Below are 16,661 nucleotides of genomic sequence, written 5' to 3'. Positions count from 1 at the left end.
AATACGAGACCAACTCAAGAATGGAATAAGAATTCTTTTTTACTTGCTTAATGATAGATATGTTTTCTTATGTGCAGTGCACGGTGGATTGGGAATCATGGTTTCTCAATTGGAATTGATGATGTCCAGCCAGGTGAACTGCTGAATTGCCAGAAAAAGGCGAGGATTGAGGAAGGTTATGTAGCCTGTGATGAGTTAATACAGTCATTTAACAAAGGAAATCTTAAGCTTCAACCTGGTTGTGATGCTGCTCAAACATTGGAAGCTGAAATAACTGGTGTGTTGAATAAAATCCGAGAGACAGCTGCCAAGGTGGGATATATTTAATTTGTTGGTACATTTTTGTTTTCAACCAACCAATTAGAAATTATTCTGATTTATGGTGGCGGGATTGTTTGTTCCTCTATATTTTCAAATATTAATAATCATAACTATTTATCAGATGTCACAAAAGAAACAATATTCTTTTCTGTTTATTCATGCTCTCCTTATTTTTAGATTTTCCATTCTTGACAGCCAACAACAGAAATATTGAAAAGGAAGGAAGACAAAAAGTGGGAAATAGAAGAAAATAGGTCCCGAAGAAAAGGCAAAAGAAAAAATTATGGATGAACACCGGCACCTCATGATTCATCTCCCCCCTCCAAACAATAGAGACTGCCCCCACCTTGCCCGAAAGCAGCCTACAAAGACTCTTCAACTCCTAGAAACGCCTTTCCTAAGAAAATAAGAAAGGCCAAAAAAGAGAGGAAAAGTATATGGGTAGAAAGGAAAAAGGAAAGCACATCTTGCCATTTCTATTCAATTGAATATGCTTTCCTTGATAATTGAATTCAGATAAATGAACAAATAAATTACATGTATATGTCAATATGTCTGTTGTTGTTTGTGTATTTAATATTTTTGGGCTAATTTTCTCTTAGAATTGTAGAATACAAATCAAACTGCTCTTTTTTTGGTCTTGGAAATTTATATTATGATGATGATGATTTTTTATTTAATTTATTTTTCTTTCACAGGTTTGCATGGAAGAACTGCATTGGAGGAATAGTCCTTTGATTATGTCACAATGTGGATCCAAAGGTTCTCCTATCAATATTAGCCAGATGATTGCATGTGTCGGTCAGCAGTCAGTCGGGGGTCGCCGTGCCCCTAATGGATTCATAGATCGAAGTCTTCCACACTTCCCTAGGAAATCGAAAACACCAGCTGTAAGATCAGTTCATTTGTTGATTTCCTGCATTCCATCTACATCTCTAGAAACACTTACATGTTCCGTCCTCAGACAACCATTTCCCCCCTACAACAGATGCCACTTACTGGTGGTATAGACTGAAAATGATGAATAGGAAAAAGCATAAAGCAGCCGGGATTCCATTAGCGGAGTGGGGTTGGTGAGGATAGGGTGGGTGAGGCAGTTGCCCTCCTGTACTTATGTATCCTAATGTACAAAAGTGCGTGTAAGGGTGTAGGTTTTGTACATTTCAATCACACCCAAGTTTATAAATGTACATCTGATATATGATTTGGGGGGGGGGGTAATTAACAAAATAAAATTGGGCTTTAGTTTCTTGAGTTGGGTCCATGAGGCAATTAGAGGGCCACAAAGTTAGTTGTTAGCATATTTAAGTAACCTGCCATTGTGTAGTTTCAAATCTCCTCATCTTTAATTCTCTCTCTCTCTCTCTCTCTCTCTCTATATATATATATGTATTTTAAATTTCCTTAAAAAGAACACTATAGACAAATAACACATAGGGAAAAACCAAAAGATCGCAAGTGTAGTGTAGATGAGGCGTTCGACGTAATGGCTGAGAGAAGGATCAAATAGAGGTTCTTTCAGTGAGTTAATGCCCTGAAACCCATATTTTTTATGGTTCCTTGGATTTGATCCGACAACTATGATGAAGGTGCACTAACGCAAGATATCGCGGATGGAAGTGATTTTTGCACGGGAGTTCTTATTGGTTGGACACACCAATATCCATAGCCACAGAGTATCACATCGCCCCTTGATCTAGTGTAGCTTGCATGCAAGGTTATATCATCATCGGGATTTTGTTCCTTTTTGGCTCACGTCGTCCCCTCTCTCGTAGACGGAACATATTATGATCTAAGAGCTAACGCACCATCCACCTTTTTTTTTTTTCCAGATTTGATGTCTAACATTTGAGCTGCTGATCCGCTGTTTTGCCTCTGCACACCATCAGTGAGATTCCAAATGACTCACTCTCATGAACTTCCCAATGATGTGATGAAGCCCATCTGCACAATCCGACGATTGGAATCTCACCCACGCATTTGGGAGTTGATCAGATGGTCCCTATTCAAGCTGCCAAGTCGTTATGAGCAACCTATCGTGGGAATCGTTGAAGATTCCATTTCAAGCCCATTTGGGCACCTCCTGTCCAATGGCTAGAATTAAAATTGCATTTCTGAGGCGATTTTAAGGCCTTTTAGGCCCTTTTTTTGTGGCCTTGGAATTCATGCAAGAACGTCATAAAATCATTTTTGGTGAGAGAAGGAGAGTAGAAAAGGGCTATTATTGCTGGAGACCAAATTTAGGTGTTGATGATTATTGCCTTGGAATTTGTGCATCACCGGAGTTGATTTTTTCTCTTTAAGGATCTTTCCGGAGTTGGAAACATTTGGAGATTGCAAAAAGGATCTCCATGCGGTCTTTATTGACCTAGAAAAAGCTATGACTGCGTCCTTAGAGAGGCAATCTGGCAATAATTAGAGAGTAGAAGTGTTTCAAATAAAAATTTGGATGGATTTTTTTTTTGGTAGGAATATGTGGACATAATTAATGATGAGTGATGGTGTAGTGACTATTGTAGAACTATGGGGGATCAAGGTAGTGAATTCCTAATTACAATCGGGTCACATCAAGGATCTGATTTTTACCCCTATTTGTTTGCGTTAATCATGGATGAATTAACCAAAGACATTCAAGATGAAGTTCTTTGGTTTGTGCTTTTTGCTGATATTATTTTGGTGGATGAGACAAAAGTAGGGATTCCAAATTGGAGTTATGGAGATTAACCCTGGAATCAAAAGGTGATAAGATAAGTAGAACGGAGATACAATATACAGTGTGTAACTTTAGTTACATGAGGACGGATAATGAGGTGGTGAAAATTTATGAGAGGGAGCTTCTGTGAAATATTTTTTCAGGTATCTATGCTCAATCATAAATAAAGAAGGTGGATGACATTTCACAAATAATTAAAAGAGGATAGACGAAGTGGAGAGATGTGTCCGGAGTTTTGTGTGATTGACATATTCCTTTAAAACCTGAAGGAAATTTTATACGACAGTCATACAACTAGCTATAAAGTATGGTGCAAAATGTTGGACAATTAAGAAGCATCATGTGGGTAATTTAGTGTAGCAGGGATGAGGATGTTGAGATAGACAAGTGATAAAACTGGGAAGGATAAATGAATAATCATATTAGCGCTGCTTTGGGAGTAGTTTCTGATGCTATGAGAAAGTCTTGGGTGGCATGGCCATGTTCAGTGGAAACCTTTGAATGCTCCAGTATGGAGGAGTGATTTGATTCAGATTGAAGTATCTAAAAGAGATAGGGGCAGACCTAAATTGACGTTAGAAGAAGTGGTGAGGAAAGACATGTACATCTTAGGCCTTGTATCAAGTGTGACGTTGAATAGAGCTGATTGGAGGGCAAGGATCCATGTACCCGACCCCTTTTAGTTTGGATAAGGCTGCGTAGTTGTTGTGCAGTCAAAGTATGAAGTGTATTGGGAAATATGCAAAATCCTAGGTAGGGTATTGCTCCATAGATGTAAGCGCTTGCCGAACCTAGTATACTATGTGTTGTTGATGTGATTTGTATTTGTGGATATTGGAGCGTTGTGTGTGATTGTAGGATGGGTGTGCACAGTCTGTTAGACCTGGCCACACTGTGGTAGCAGGGATGGATGTGTATACGACTGTGTGTGATGTTGGTAAAATTGGGATTGCCCCAACCAATTTGTTTGTGATTTTGAGTGCCAGAAGTGAGGTGAACAGTTTGGGTCAGAATTTTGGGGGGTAAAAGTTGGTGACACAGATTCTCCCTCCTTTCAATGTCAACATGTCAACGTGGGAATATCAACAACAACTACAGTATGAATCAATAACAGAAAACAAGAAAAAGGACAACGACAAAAACAACAATACTTGTAATAATAGGAGTAGTTTTTATAGTCTGGCAGGTCTAAGAGTACCTCTAGACTAGCAGCTAGCACAACATCTGTCACATGGCAGATTGGATAGAGCTGAATAATGGGGACAGGTAGACCCCAAGCTTCCCCGTTCACATGTTAAGTTTCAGCCGAAGTGGAGCTAGCCAAGTGGCAAACTGCTATGAAAATGCCGCAAAAAGATGAACCTTTCTAAATAAAAAATGGATGGAAAAAAATACAAGAGAATTTTCCAATACATGGGAGGGTATCTGGATTGATCTGAGAATGGAATTTGACATATGGGCAATCTAGACCATTTTCTAGAGATCCGTACACTCAAAATTGCTACATTGCCCTTCCATGTGGCAAAACTTGCTGCTGGACTAGAGATGCTCTCTAGTCTTACAGACTAGAAAAACTTTTCCCTAATAGTAGTTACAATAATCTTATTTCATAATTATCATCCAGAAGCACTGACAGGGGTTCTGTTACTTTTATTTCAGGCTAAAGGCTTTGTTGCTAATTCTTTTTACACTGGTTTGACGGCAACAGAATTTTTCTTTCATACGATGGGAGGGCGTGAAGGTCTTGTTGATACAGCGGTATGCTTGATTTTTTCTATTCATTTCAGTATTCACCAACATTTGTTCATATTTTATGATTTATTAATTTTGTTCCTTCCTTTCGTTGCTAGACATTTCTGAAATCTTTTTTTTTTTTTTTTCCATGAATCTTTGCATGATTTAAGAAATGGGGGTTTTATTTTGTTCTGCTGAAACTGCAAGCATATATTTCTCTGAATTCTGAAGAAGGTTTTTGTCTCATTTGGCATTTCTGTTTCACATGATTTGCTATCCCAACAAGTTATCAGCAATGGGCTAGTTTAGCATGTATTTTAGCGGACACAATCTTATATTATTTCACTTAGGCTTGCCCTCCAACCCACTCCCAAGAAGAAAAATAGACATATGGTAATTTACACCAATTCTTCATTCATCTTTGAGCTCTAACTCACATTTGACCATGAAACTATATTCTACTCCCTCCGCCTTCCCAAAAAAAAAAAAAAAATGACATATAAACGAATAAACATATTTGTGAGTCATATCATGTCTTAAAATATTGTTCCAATTTTGTGATCTTGGCAGGTGAAAACAGCTGACACTGGGTACATGTCTCGCCGATTAATTAAAGCTTTGGAGGACCTCTCAATTCATTATGATGGCACTGTCAGAAATGCTAGTGGAGGAGTTATTCAATTTCTGTATGGTGATGATGCCATGGATCCGGCACAAATGGAAGGGAAAAGTGGTTTTCCTTTAAATTTGGACAGATTGTACTTGAAAGTGAAAGTTAGTTACACCTCTCTCCCCCACCCAAGAAAAAGAAGAAAGAAAAAAATCCCACTCTTTTGCTTGTCTTCTTGAGGATATTTTATGAATGCTTCAACTGGTCAGTTGATCGTCTCTATGCCTTTTTTTTTTTCAGGCTACCTGTCCTAGTAGAGACAATGCAAGTTTGGCCCCTTCGGAAATCTTAAGAGTTCTTGATGATAGACTTTCAAGACATGATATGAACCCTGAGGGCGGTTGTTCTGATGCCTTCAGAAATTCTCTGAAGGATTTTGTCCACAAACGCATTGCCATGTTTAGGAGCACAAGGAGAACATTAGGACTGGATGAAGAGCATGTTCAGAAGGATACTTCTTTTGTCCTAGAAAATGTTGCTGCACATATATCCGGTATTACTTCCCGACAGCTACAGGTAGAATGCCGTCTTCTTAGTTTTGAATATTTTCTTGTGGGAGAAATATTGTTTTTTCATGCCTTTGAAGTTCTGTTTGGTTGAAGTATGCCTTTGCAATTGGGACATTCTTTGCTCCATACTTAGTTTTATTAGTTTTAGATATTTTCTTGGGGGACATCCGGACATACTTGCACCCATCTTAGGTTTCATTTACTTGAAATATGTCTTTGTTGTCTTAAGTTTTCATTAAGTTGAAATGTGTCTTTGTGATTGGGACATTTTCTATCCGCACTATGGTTTTCTGCTTATTTTGCCATAACATGAAAAAAAATTTGTTTCACTAATTCTCCCTCTGACAGCTTTTGTGGTTCATCTTGTAAGGCTGTAAGTAGTCTGACATCTTTGTTCAGTCGCCTGGTTACTGATGGACAAATTTTCATTATATGTTGCTTTTTTCATTTTGGACATGGGACTCTAGTTTCTATTGTTTGTTTAGCTCTTAGAAAATCCCCTTTTCCCTGATCTGGTTCCTGCAAACTTAGTTAGATTTAGGCATGATTATTTGGAAAATTTAAGTATTCTCTTCTATACCTCTGAAACAACTGCCGTAAAAACTAATAATAATAATAATAATAATAATAATAATAATAATAATCATAATTACGTAAACCAATTGGAGGCTGGTCTGGACTGTCTTCATTTTTCTGTCCAATTTTTTTAATCAGAAAACAAGGGTACATTGTTGAGCATTGAAGCAGAACTGTTTAAGGATTCAAGGGTTCAAATTTTTTATTTTGATGGATTTATCATATCGAGTTGCAAAATTTTGCCGTAAGTGTTTCATCTTAATTTTGCATATTTTGTGATGTTGTGATGGTCTAGTTGATAGTGTAACCCGAAGATACACTCAACTCAACTCAGCCTCATCCAAAGTAAATTGTGTCCGGCTACAGGGGTCCTTTTTCTCCAATCAGTTCTAATCATTGCATACTTGTTATTAATCATATGCTAAACATTTATTTCCTTATCACTACTCCTAGAGTCATTTTAGGCCTACTCCTGGCACTTTTAGCTTCTTCAATCTGAATCCAATTACCCCTGTACTGGACCATTCAAAGGCCTCCTTTGCACATGTCCATGCCACCTCAAACGATATTCTCGCAACTTATCATGTATCGGAGCTACTTATAAAGCAGATGTAATTTGTTTATTCCTTATTTTATATTTTTTACTTTTACCACTCATCCATCTAAAAATCCTCATTTCAATTACAATAAGTTTGTTTATATGTTATTTCTTCATTGCCTAACATTCAGCTCCATACTTTGTTGCTGGTCATATAACTATCCTATAAAGTTTTCTTTTGTCACACAACACTCCACTTCATCCACCCTATTCTAGTTTTTTGTGCAACATCATCCTCTATTTCTCCTCCTTTATTTATGATTGAAGCTAGGTACTCAAAATTTCACTTTGCGGTATCTCCTTATAGTCAATTTTCACGTCCTCACTTTTAGTCCTTTTCTGTTACTAAAGTTACACATTGTATACTTTTTTTTTTGTTCCACTTATTCCGGGCCTTGCACATGTGGGAGCCTCGTGCACCAGGTACACCCCCCCTTTTTTTTAATCTTATATTCTTTTATTTCCAAGGTCGATCTCTAGAATTCAAATTTTGCTTTTATCCCTCCTTTGTTTTATCCATCAAAACAATATCATCTGCAAAAGGCATATACCAAGATATTTAATCTTGAATATCTCTACTCAAATCCTTTGCGATTAGCGCAAATAAATATGGGCTTAAAGTTGATGCTTGATGTTATCATGTTGTAATTGGTAATTCACTACCTTGTCCCCCACACCCCCCCCCACCCAAAAAAAAAAAAAAAAAAAAAACAGTGCTTGCACTAGTCACTACTATTTTTACATATTTGTAACTATGTCAACATATTACTTGGAACACTTTTTTTCTCAGACACCTGCCAAATTAACTCTCAAGGGACTCTATCATAAGTTTTTTCTAAGTCAATATAGACCATATGGAGATGCTTCTTGCATTCTCTAAATTGTTTCATTAGTCTCCTAAGAAAATAAATAGCTTTTGTGGCTGTTCTTCCTAGCATAAAACCCAATTGGTTATACGAAATATTAGTTTCTCGTCTCAGGCAGGTTTCATTCCCCCTCATTATTAACTTGTTACATCTTTAATATCACCTTTGTTCTCTTATTGCCCTTTGTTTTCATTTGAAAAGAAACAAATGATTTTGAGGGTGGCCCTATATGCATTCTTTGGGAGATACCATGGAAAGAGGCCATTGAATTTTGAATAGGTGGAGAGAAGTGTTCCCTATATCTCTTACTATTTATAGATCCTTAAAAGGAATGGGGAACTGTACAGAAAGCTTTTGCAGTTGTTGACATCTCCAGCCTTGTAAAGGATTGGTAAAATTTGAACTGGGCAACCAGACCATGCATTTAAAATCTTTTATTTCTTGTCCCGTTCATCTATTTTGTTTGCATATCTATTTCTGTTATGCTTAGTGAAGGCCAGGGTTCATTTGATCTGATTTATATACTTATTTTGCACATCTTTCAAATATTTAGTTTTGTGATTATTAGGAAAATAAAGAGAAAATAAAATACAAAGAAATGGCATAAAAGTTTTCAATGAAACTTTTAGGGATGGTGATATAAGTGTTTAACTATATGGGGGCAGGTTGGGCACGCCACTAGCTTTCCAGGAGCTAGCGTCTCAACCAATGTGTGTGTGTGTTGGGGGGGGGGTCTGGGATGGGAGGGGCAGGGGGACTTTTTTATGTGGTAGGAAAGAGATAGACACAATGCTGGCCACAAAGGATATTTTCAAGAGAATTTTAGGGGACAGGCATTACTCTTGCCAAAATGATAAAATTCATAATTATCCAGAACAAGTTCTTTCTAAATTAGATGTAGCACCAGGGATTATCACCTAATCATCGAAAATGTGTTCTGTATGAGATAAACTCATGCAACTTCAAAAGCCACTTCCTCAGCGTATTTAAACCCTTTCTGTGAATTTTATTAGCCCGAAAGCAAGGATCTGGTCACTATGCTAATTCCTTAGGCTCCGTTTGGTTGCAAAGGGAATTAAGGGGAAGGGAAGTGACATTTTCTTGCTTAAAAAAGAAATTTTTGTAATCACTACCCCATATGACTATATCATTAACTTCAAATTATTCTTTATTTGGGTATTAAATTTTACTCTACTTTGCATCCAAAACCCTTTGCTAAAATCTGTAAAATGTTTCATTACCAATATGGTTAAAAAAATGAAGTAGTTTATACAATAACATGGGATCACATGGAGTAATGATTATAAAAGTTTCTTTTTTAGCATGAAATTTTCACTTCCCTTCCCCTCCCCTTAAATATCCCTTACAACCAAACATAGCCTCAAGTGTAATAAATGGTTATTATCTAAATCCTTTTTTTGGCTTCCTTCAGTCTTTGTCTAGTTGCAAATAGTACCACAGTCCATAAGATGCAAGGGAGAGAATAAATGGAAACTATGGTCAAGGCATTAACATTTTAAGCATTTGTGTGCCTAAGGATGAGGGTGTACATGTTACCTTTAATTTGTTTCATGTTTGTTAGCGACCTATCCTTGGTGTGGATAAGACTTCGTTTTCAAAGGGGATCTAGGTTGACCTAGATATGTAGCAATACACATATTTTGAAAACTGCCCCTAGGTTACATGGTGAGATGATTGGGTTGAATCAGTTTGGTTTGCAAGATTAATGATTGATGATGGGAGAGAATGAAAAGAAACCAGTGGTTAGGTAGCTTATACAATACTACAATTTGACTGCTTAGGGTTTCGAGTTGGTTATTGATATGGGCATTGTGATAAAACATCCATTTTTAAGTGAAGGGCCAAGATTTTCTTAGGGTAGCAAAAAAGAACTGCAAACTGCACCCCTCAAACCAACCCTTAGACGGATAGAAACCCCCATCCCGGCACCATCACCACTTCATACAAGAGCAATTTAGTTTTGAGGATGTTCATTTACAGCCTCACGGTACCTGTTCTCATACCAGCAGGATTCTGAAATCCCGAACTAGTGGTAGAAAGTTATCCTCTCTAACAGCCCTGCTTTATTCATCAATTAAAGCTTGTAGATTAGTTGGTATCATATCAATCTGATGCTTCTTCAAGCATTTGATCTGTAACTTATCATATACTTGACGGTTTATCTCCATTATTTAAAAAATATCTTTGTCCTTTGCACTGTATATTGATTATATTTCTTTTTCATGTTATAGGTTTTGCTAGAGACCTGCATTTCTCGTTACCATAAAAAAAGAATCGAAGCTGGAACTGCAATTGGAGCAATTGGAGCACAAAGTATAGGAGAACCAGGGACCCAGATGACATTAAAAACTTTCCACTTTGCCGGAGTTGCGAGCATGAGTATCCTTCATTCTTGATATCTGTTTTCATATTCAACCTCCTAATCTTTTCCCTTTATAGAAATTATAGTGCGTGCTAACTTGTCAACTTTGTCTTATCAAAATTAGAACCTCTGCTTCGCCGCCCCCCTCTAAGGCTACTTTTGGTTTTATACATAGTCAAAACAAAATTTTGCATGTTTACTTGGATCTCTATTTCTGCAAATTTTTAGAAAACCTTTCGAATTTCTTGCAAAGGTTGGATCGTCCTATGACTTAGTTTCTATCTTTTACAAATGGAATCATGTAATGAAATCTATATATAAATGTACTACTGATGTTTCAAAGAATTTTGGAAACGTGTGCAAGGCATAAGCTACATGCACCGGTTTTTGGTTTTCAATTATTCCATGTGATCCTATAACTTGGCATCAGATGTCACACTTGGGGTTCCTCGGATCAAAGAAATAATTAATGGTGCCAAAAATATCAGTACACCCATTATTACTGCCACACTCGTGTCTAGTGATGATGTAAAATCTGCACGATTTGTGAAAGGTTGTATCGAGAAAACGGTTTTGGGTGAGGTATGATGTGTAATTTATTTATTACAAATGAATTTTTGCTGTAACTACTTCATTATTCTTGTATATTCTGTTTCATTTTTCATGAAGTAAATTATAATTTCTCTTCCATAACCTGCATATTAAAAATGTTTCAATATTAGATGCAATAGTGAGTAGTAGTAGAAGAAGAGTAGTTAGGGGAGAAAAGAGTGAGGATCAAGGTAATGCAATACCCTTCTTGACCTCTAATTTTTGGGTTGCTATAAGAATTTGAAATTACTTACAATAGCTGTATAATAATTACAGGAAATTACCTAGATCCACTAGATGAGAAAATAAATTACAAGATAAATAGGTTTCAAATTTATTTTACATTGACTAGTTTCAACTTTGAAAATATTTACTCAATCCCCAAAATTAGTTATTGCTCATGCGGTTCAAGAAAAAAATAAAAGTAAACTTCCTAAAATACCCCAACCTCAATTCTTTTATTTTTATTCAATTCATTTTTAATCACATGTGGGACCTACTTCCTCCTCCCCTCTCCTCTTCTGCCTCTTCTGCCTCTTCTTCCTTCTCCACAAAAGGAGATACTTTATGTGAGCACTTATGTCACTAATTAATCATCTAGGTTTTGTGTGCCAATGCAGACAACCTCATATGGCTCCTCATATGGCTCATGATGCCATGTGCATAGCCACTTGCCACAGACTAGTTCGGCGGATTTAGGAACATTCTAAACTAGTAACAGTATATATTACTAAAGGGAGAAATTAAGAATCTGAAACATTTTGTTCATCAAACTTGAAGCTCTTATTTCTCTGAACCAGATTTTCAACTACCATGGCCATGGCTTTCATCAATCACCATGATCAGCTTCACTTCATTCTGATTCCTCTAATGGCCCAAGGCCACATGATCCCCATGACCGACATAACCAGATTGTTAGCCCAGTAGGGCGTCAGCACCACCATCGTCACTACCCCAGTCAACGCCTTCCGATTCAAGCCGATCATCGATTGGGCCACCGAATCCAGCCTCTGAATCCGACTTCTCCAACTTCGTTTCCCCTCTACAAAATTCGGGTTACCTGAAGGGTGTGAGAACATCGACCATGTCCCCTCACGAGATCTAATCATAAATTTCTTCAATGCTGCAAGCATGCTCCAACCAGCCTTAGAACAATCTCTTCAAGATATGGACCTCCAAGTTGCATAATCACCAACATTTGTCTCCCATGGACATCTCATACAACTCTAAAGTTTGGGATTCAGAGAACATTGGGATGGCTGAGACTACTCTGCATCTCCATTTCTCGCCGCAGCTGGTTGTGAAGACAGTACTTTTCAATCTGCTCTTTGAATATAACCTTGAGTGCTACCATGTATTTAAATCCAATTGTTTTTAATGGATTAACCGAAACAACTACAACCTCAATTCTTGGAGGGCCTTGGGGTTGCAGGTTGGGGTGGAGTTGCAGAGCAAGGGGTTGCAGGAGGGAGGGTGGGGCCTTTGTGGAGAAGGAACGAGAAGAGGCGGAAGAGGAGAGGGGAGGTGGAAGTAGGTCCCACATACAATTAAAAATGAATTGAATAAAAATAAAAGAATTGAGGTTGGGGTAGTTTTAGGAAGTTTACTTTTATTTTTTTCTTGAACCGCATGAGCAATAACTAATTTTGGGGATTGAGTAAATATTTTCAAAGTTGAAACTAGTCGATGTAAAATAAATTTGAAACCTACTTATCTTGTAATTTATTTTCTTATCTAGTGGATGTAGGTAATTTCCCCTAATATACGCTGTTGGATGGGGTAATGACTTGTGCCAAATATGACACCAGCCCTTTTTATTTATAATAACAGAGAAAGTTCTAGAGAGACCATTAACCCCCTTAGGGTCCGTTTGGCAACTGATACTTTCCTCAAAATCCATTATTGCAACACTACGCCTCAAGTTGGTGCATAAATATCACATCTGCCCGACTTGCAGATTATAGGATGAAACATCTTACTGCTAAGACCTTTGGTAAATACATCCGCTAATTGTTCACTACTGGGAACAAAAGGCACAGTGATAAGACCCATATCCAGCTTCTCTTCGATGAAGTGTCGATCAATCTTCCCATGCTTGGTTTGATCATCCTAGACAAGGCTGTGAGCAATGCTAATGGTAGATTTTCCATCACAAGAGAGCTTTATAGGAAGGGTGGTAGGGACAACAAAATCTGTGAGAAGACCATAAGCCATAGGAGCTCAAAAATGCCATGTGCCATAGCACGGAACTCTGCTTCGGCACTTGAACGGGCAACCACGACTTGCTTCTTGCTTCTTGCTTCACCATGTAACAAGGTTACCACCAACAAACGAACAATAATTAGTAGTAGACCTGCGGTCATCAAGGGAACCTGCCCAATTAGCATCCGTGAAGCCCTCCACCTTAAGGTGATCATGAGGAGAAAAAAAAGGATGCTATGTCCTGAGGCAAATTTCAAGTACCAGAGAATACACAGCATAACTTCTATGTGAGTCGAGTAGGGATCATGCATGTATTGACTAACCAAGCTGACGACAAATGCTATGTTAGGGCTTGTATGAGAGAGATAAAGCAAGCGCTCCACCAATCTCTCATATCTCCTCTTATCCACATGGTCACCTTCCTTGCTAATCAGGTGACCATTAGCTTCAATAGGAATGTCTACTAGCTTACACACCGCATGCCTGTCTCAAAAGAAGATCAAGCACATACTTCCGCTGAGAAAAGTAGATCCCACAAGAAGACCTGGCAACTTCAATGCCAAGGAAGTAATGAAGCTGTCCTAGAACTTTGATCTTGAATTCCTTACTCAAGTATCTCTTGAGGAGAGATATTTTTGCTAAATCATCACCAGTAACAACAATATGATATACATAGACCATCATGATAGCAATCTTCCCACCAGATCTCTTAATGAATAGAGTGTGGTCAACGTTGCTTTGAAAGTAGCCTGTAGCAACCATAGCCTTATGGAAATGCCCGAACCAAGCATGGTGATTGCTTTAGCCCATACAATGCAAGCTTCAGCTTGCAAACCTTCCCTTGGATTTTGGAGCAAGTGAACTCAGGAGGAACGCTCATATACACTTCCTCCTTAAGTTCCCTATGAAGGAAGGCATTCTTCACATCTAGCTGCTGAAGATCCCAATCTAAGTTTGCCCCACAAGTTATGATAACACGAATTGTGTTCATCTTAGCAATTGGAGCAAAAGTCTCCCGGTGGTCAATCCCAGAAGTATGAGTGAAACCCTTGGCAACAAGTTTGGCCTTGTACTGATCCACTGTACCATCGACCTTTTACTTTATTGTGAAGATCCACTTGCACCCAACTATCTTATTTGTGAGGAAAGACACACTAGATCCCGTATGTCATTCTTTTTCAGAGTCTGCATCTCTTCAACTATAGCTACCTTCTATTATGAGTGCACTCGCTTCTTACCAGGTATGGGGAATGGACACAGAGAAAAGAGTAGACACAAAACTATAGTAGGAAGGAGAAAGTGAGTCCTAAAAAACAGTTTTGGCAATAGGATGTAAAGTACAAGACCTAGTGCCTTTACGGACAACAATATGCAGCTCAAGGGATGGATCAACAGGAGGAGAATTACCTGGGTCCAAGTGGACAAGATCAGGCTCAAGAGGAGACAACTGGCATGATAGGGTAGATATTGGATGTGTAGTGGTCTAAGTCTACTGTTTGCGACTATAAACATGTATCTCTGGCCGAGGCGAAGTAGGAGTGTCACTCTCCCCCTTGAAACGGGATACTAGCAGGGATAGCAAGTTCAAGAGGCGGTACATCTTCCACAATGGAAGGAGACTCCCCCTGAAGAGGTGTCGCAGTGTAGTATGATGTTAATTCGTGAAAGACAACATCCATAGTCACAAACCAACGCCGAGTGGGAGGATGAAAACACCGATAGCTTTCTTATAAATGCATACCCCAGAAAATGCACCGGAGACCACGAGGATTAAACTTTCTATGAGGATGATGATCGTGACCTAGCGAGCATAATAAACAATACCGAATACCTTAAGAAGAACATGAAAAGCAACGAAACCTTAGAGAAGATCTAGAGGGGAGCAGAAGGAATGGATTAGAGAAGGCATTCGGTTGATAAGAAAGGCAGTAGTGAGAATCGCGCAACTCCAATACTAGGGAGGAACATGCATCTCAAACATAAGAGAGTGTGCTACCTCACAAAGGTGGCGATTCTTCCGCTCAATAACCCCATTCTGAGCCTGAGTATCCACACAACTAGTCTGATGGATCATCCCATGATCGGAAAGGTAAGCTTGAAAGGACCCTTCGAAGTATTTACGACCATTGTCGCTTCGAAGGATCTTAATGTAGCACCGAACTGAGTCTGAACCATGTGATGAAATTGCTAAAAGCAATAGAAGGTCTCACCCTTGGTTCGCATCATATAAACTCAAGTGGTCCAAGAATGACAATCAATAAAAGAGACAAGCCACCGATAACCATTGATAGACACATGACAGGATGGACCTCAAATATCAGACTGTATCAATGAAAAAGGAGTGACACTTTTATTTTTAAAAACAAAACAAGTGATCCAAGTTTGTTTGGCCAAAACACATGCCTCACAAAAAAACTGACTCAAATTACAATTTTTAAAAGAAAGAAAAACCCTTGCTAAAGTTCCCAAAGGGGGATGTCCTAACCGATGATACTGCTGTAGTAACTTAGAGATAGGAGGTGACGTAAAAAATGTCTGAAGAGCCTGACCAGAGACCAATGTCGAGTCATCATCAAGCAGATACAGACCACCACGCACCCTACCAGAGTTAATCATTGTCCCTGTCACCGGATCCTGAAAAACACATTGAGACAAGAAAAAAGTGGCTTTGCAATTATGGTTGGAAGTGAGACTACTAATGGACAAAAGGTTAGTGAAAAAAGAAGGAACATGAAATACTGTAGAAAGGAATAAAGAAGGCGTGCAACTAACAAAGCCCTTTCACAGAATAATGGAATAAATCCTATTAGCCAATTTAACCTTACCATTACCAGCGCATGTAGTGTACTGTGAGAAAAAAGGCAAGCGGCCTGTCATATGATCAAAAGCCCCAGGGTCTATAATCCAAGGGGTAGAAGGGATAGACACAATATGGCCATAAAAGGAGATACCTGACCCAGATTGGGTAGAATGAGCAAAGCTCGTAATAGCTGGTGCAGGAGAGTCTGGACGTGTCAAAAGGCGCCGGAGGGCAATAAGCTCATCAGATGATAGCAAGGCTGCTGAGGTGGTAGGAGTAGAGTCAGAGTTAGGGTTCTCAGTATGGTTGGCCTGCCCAAGAGTATCGACATCACTCTTCCCGCGACCTTTGCCAGATGTATCAACAAGACGACTATGAAGCTTTTGGTAGTGCTTTTTGGTGTGACGCTCCTTCCCACAGTAATTGCACTTCATTGGAGTCTTGGTAGAGGAGCCATTGACAGTGGGGCTGCACCAAGGTACTGAGTACTAGAGGCAAGTGCAGATCGCTCAGTAGGAGTGGCAACAGGCTATGGAAGCATAGTGGTACATCGACTGTCCTCAAGTTGGATCACAACATAGGCTTGATCTAAGGTAGGAAATGGGTCATGACTCAAAACCTGAGACCGCAACTAATCAAACTCCACATTTAGACGTGCTAGAAAGTTATAGACCCGGATCTTATACTCTCGCTTCTAA

The 16,661-nt window shown here is 38.7% G+C and overlaps 1 protein-coding gene across 4 annotated transcripts in view; it reads left to right on the top strand.

Moving 5' to 3' along the window:
* The window catches only part of LOC122087028 (DNA-directed RNA polymerase III subunit 1), a 46,724-nt gene that overhangs the window by 17,084 nt on the left and 12,979 nt on the right, over nucleotides 1-16,661 (top strand). For all 4 annotated transcript variants that reach the window (XM_042655987.1, XM_042655989.1, XM_042655990.1 and 1 more), the window contains 7 exons: nucleotides 78-312; nucleotides 1,020-1,211; nucleotides 4,694-4,792; nucleotides 5,339-5,542; nucleotides 5,679-5,954; nucleotides 10,240-10,387; nucleotides 10,801-10,952. In XM_042655987.1, coding sequence (XP_042511921.1) covers nucleotides 78-312; nucleotides 1,020-1,211; nucleotides 4,694-4,792; nucleotides 5,339-5,542; nucleotides 5,679-5,954; nucleotides 10,240-10,387; nucleotides 10,801-10,952 — 1,306 coding nt within the window. The remainder of the gene's footprint in view (nucleotides 1-77; nucleotides 313-1,019; nucleotides 1,212-4,693; nucleotides 4,793-5,338; nucleotides 5,543-5,678; nucleotides 5,955-10,239; nucleotides 10,388-10,800; nucleotides 10,953-16,661) is intronic.

This window comes from Macadamia integrifolia, chromosome 8 (assembly GCF_013358625.1).
Source record: "Macadamia integrifolia cultivar HAES 741 chromosome 8, SCU_Mint_v3, whole genome shotgun sequence".
NCBI classification, from domain to species: domain Eukaryota; kingdom Viridiplantae; phylum Streptophyta; class Magnoliopsida; order Proteales; family Proteaceae; genus Macadamia; species Macadamia integrifolia.
This window is presented reverse-complemented; position numbering and strand designations above follow the sequence as displayed.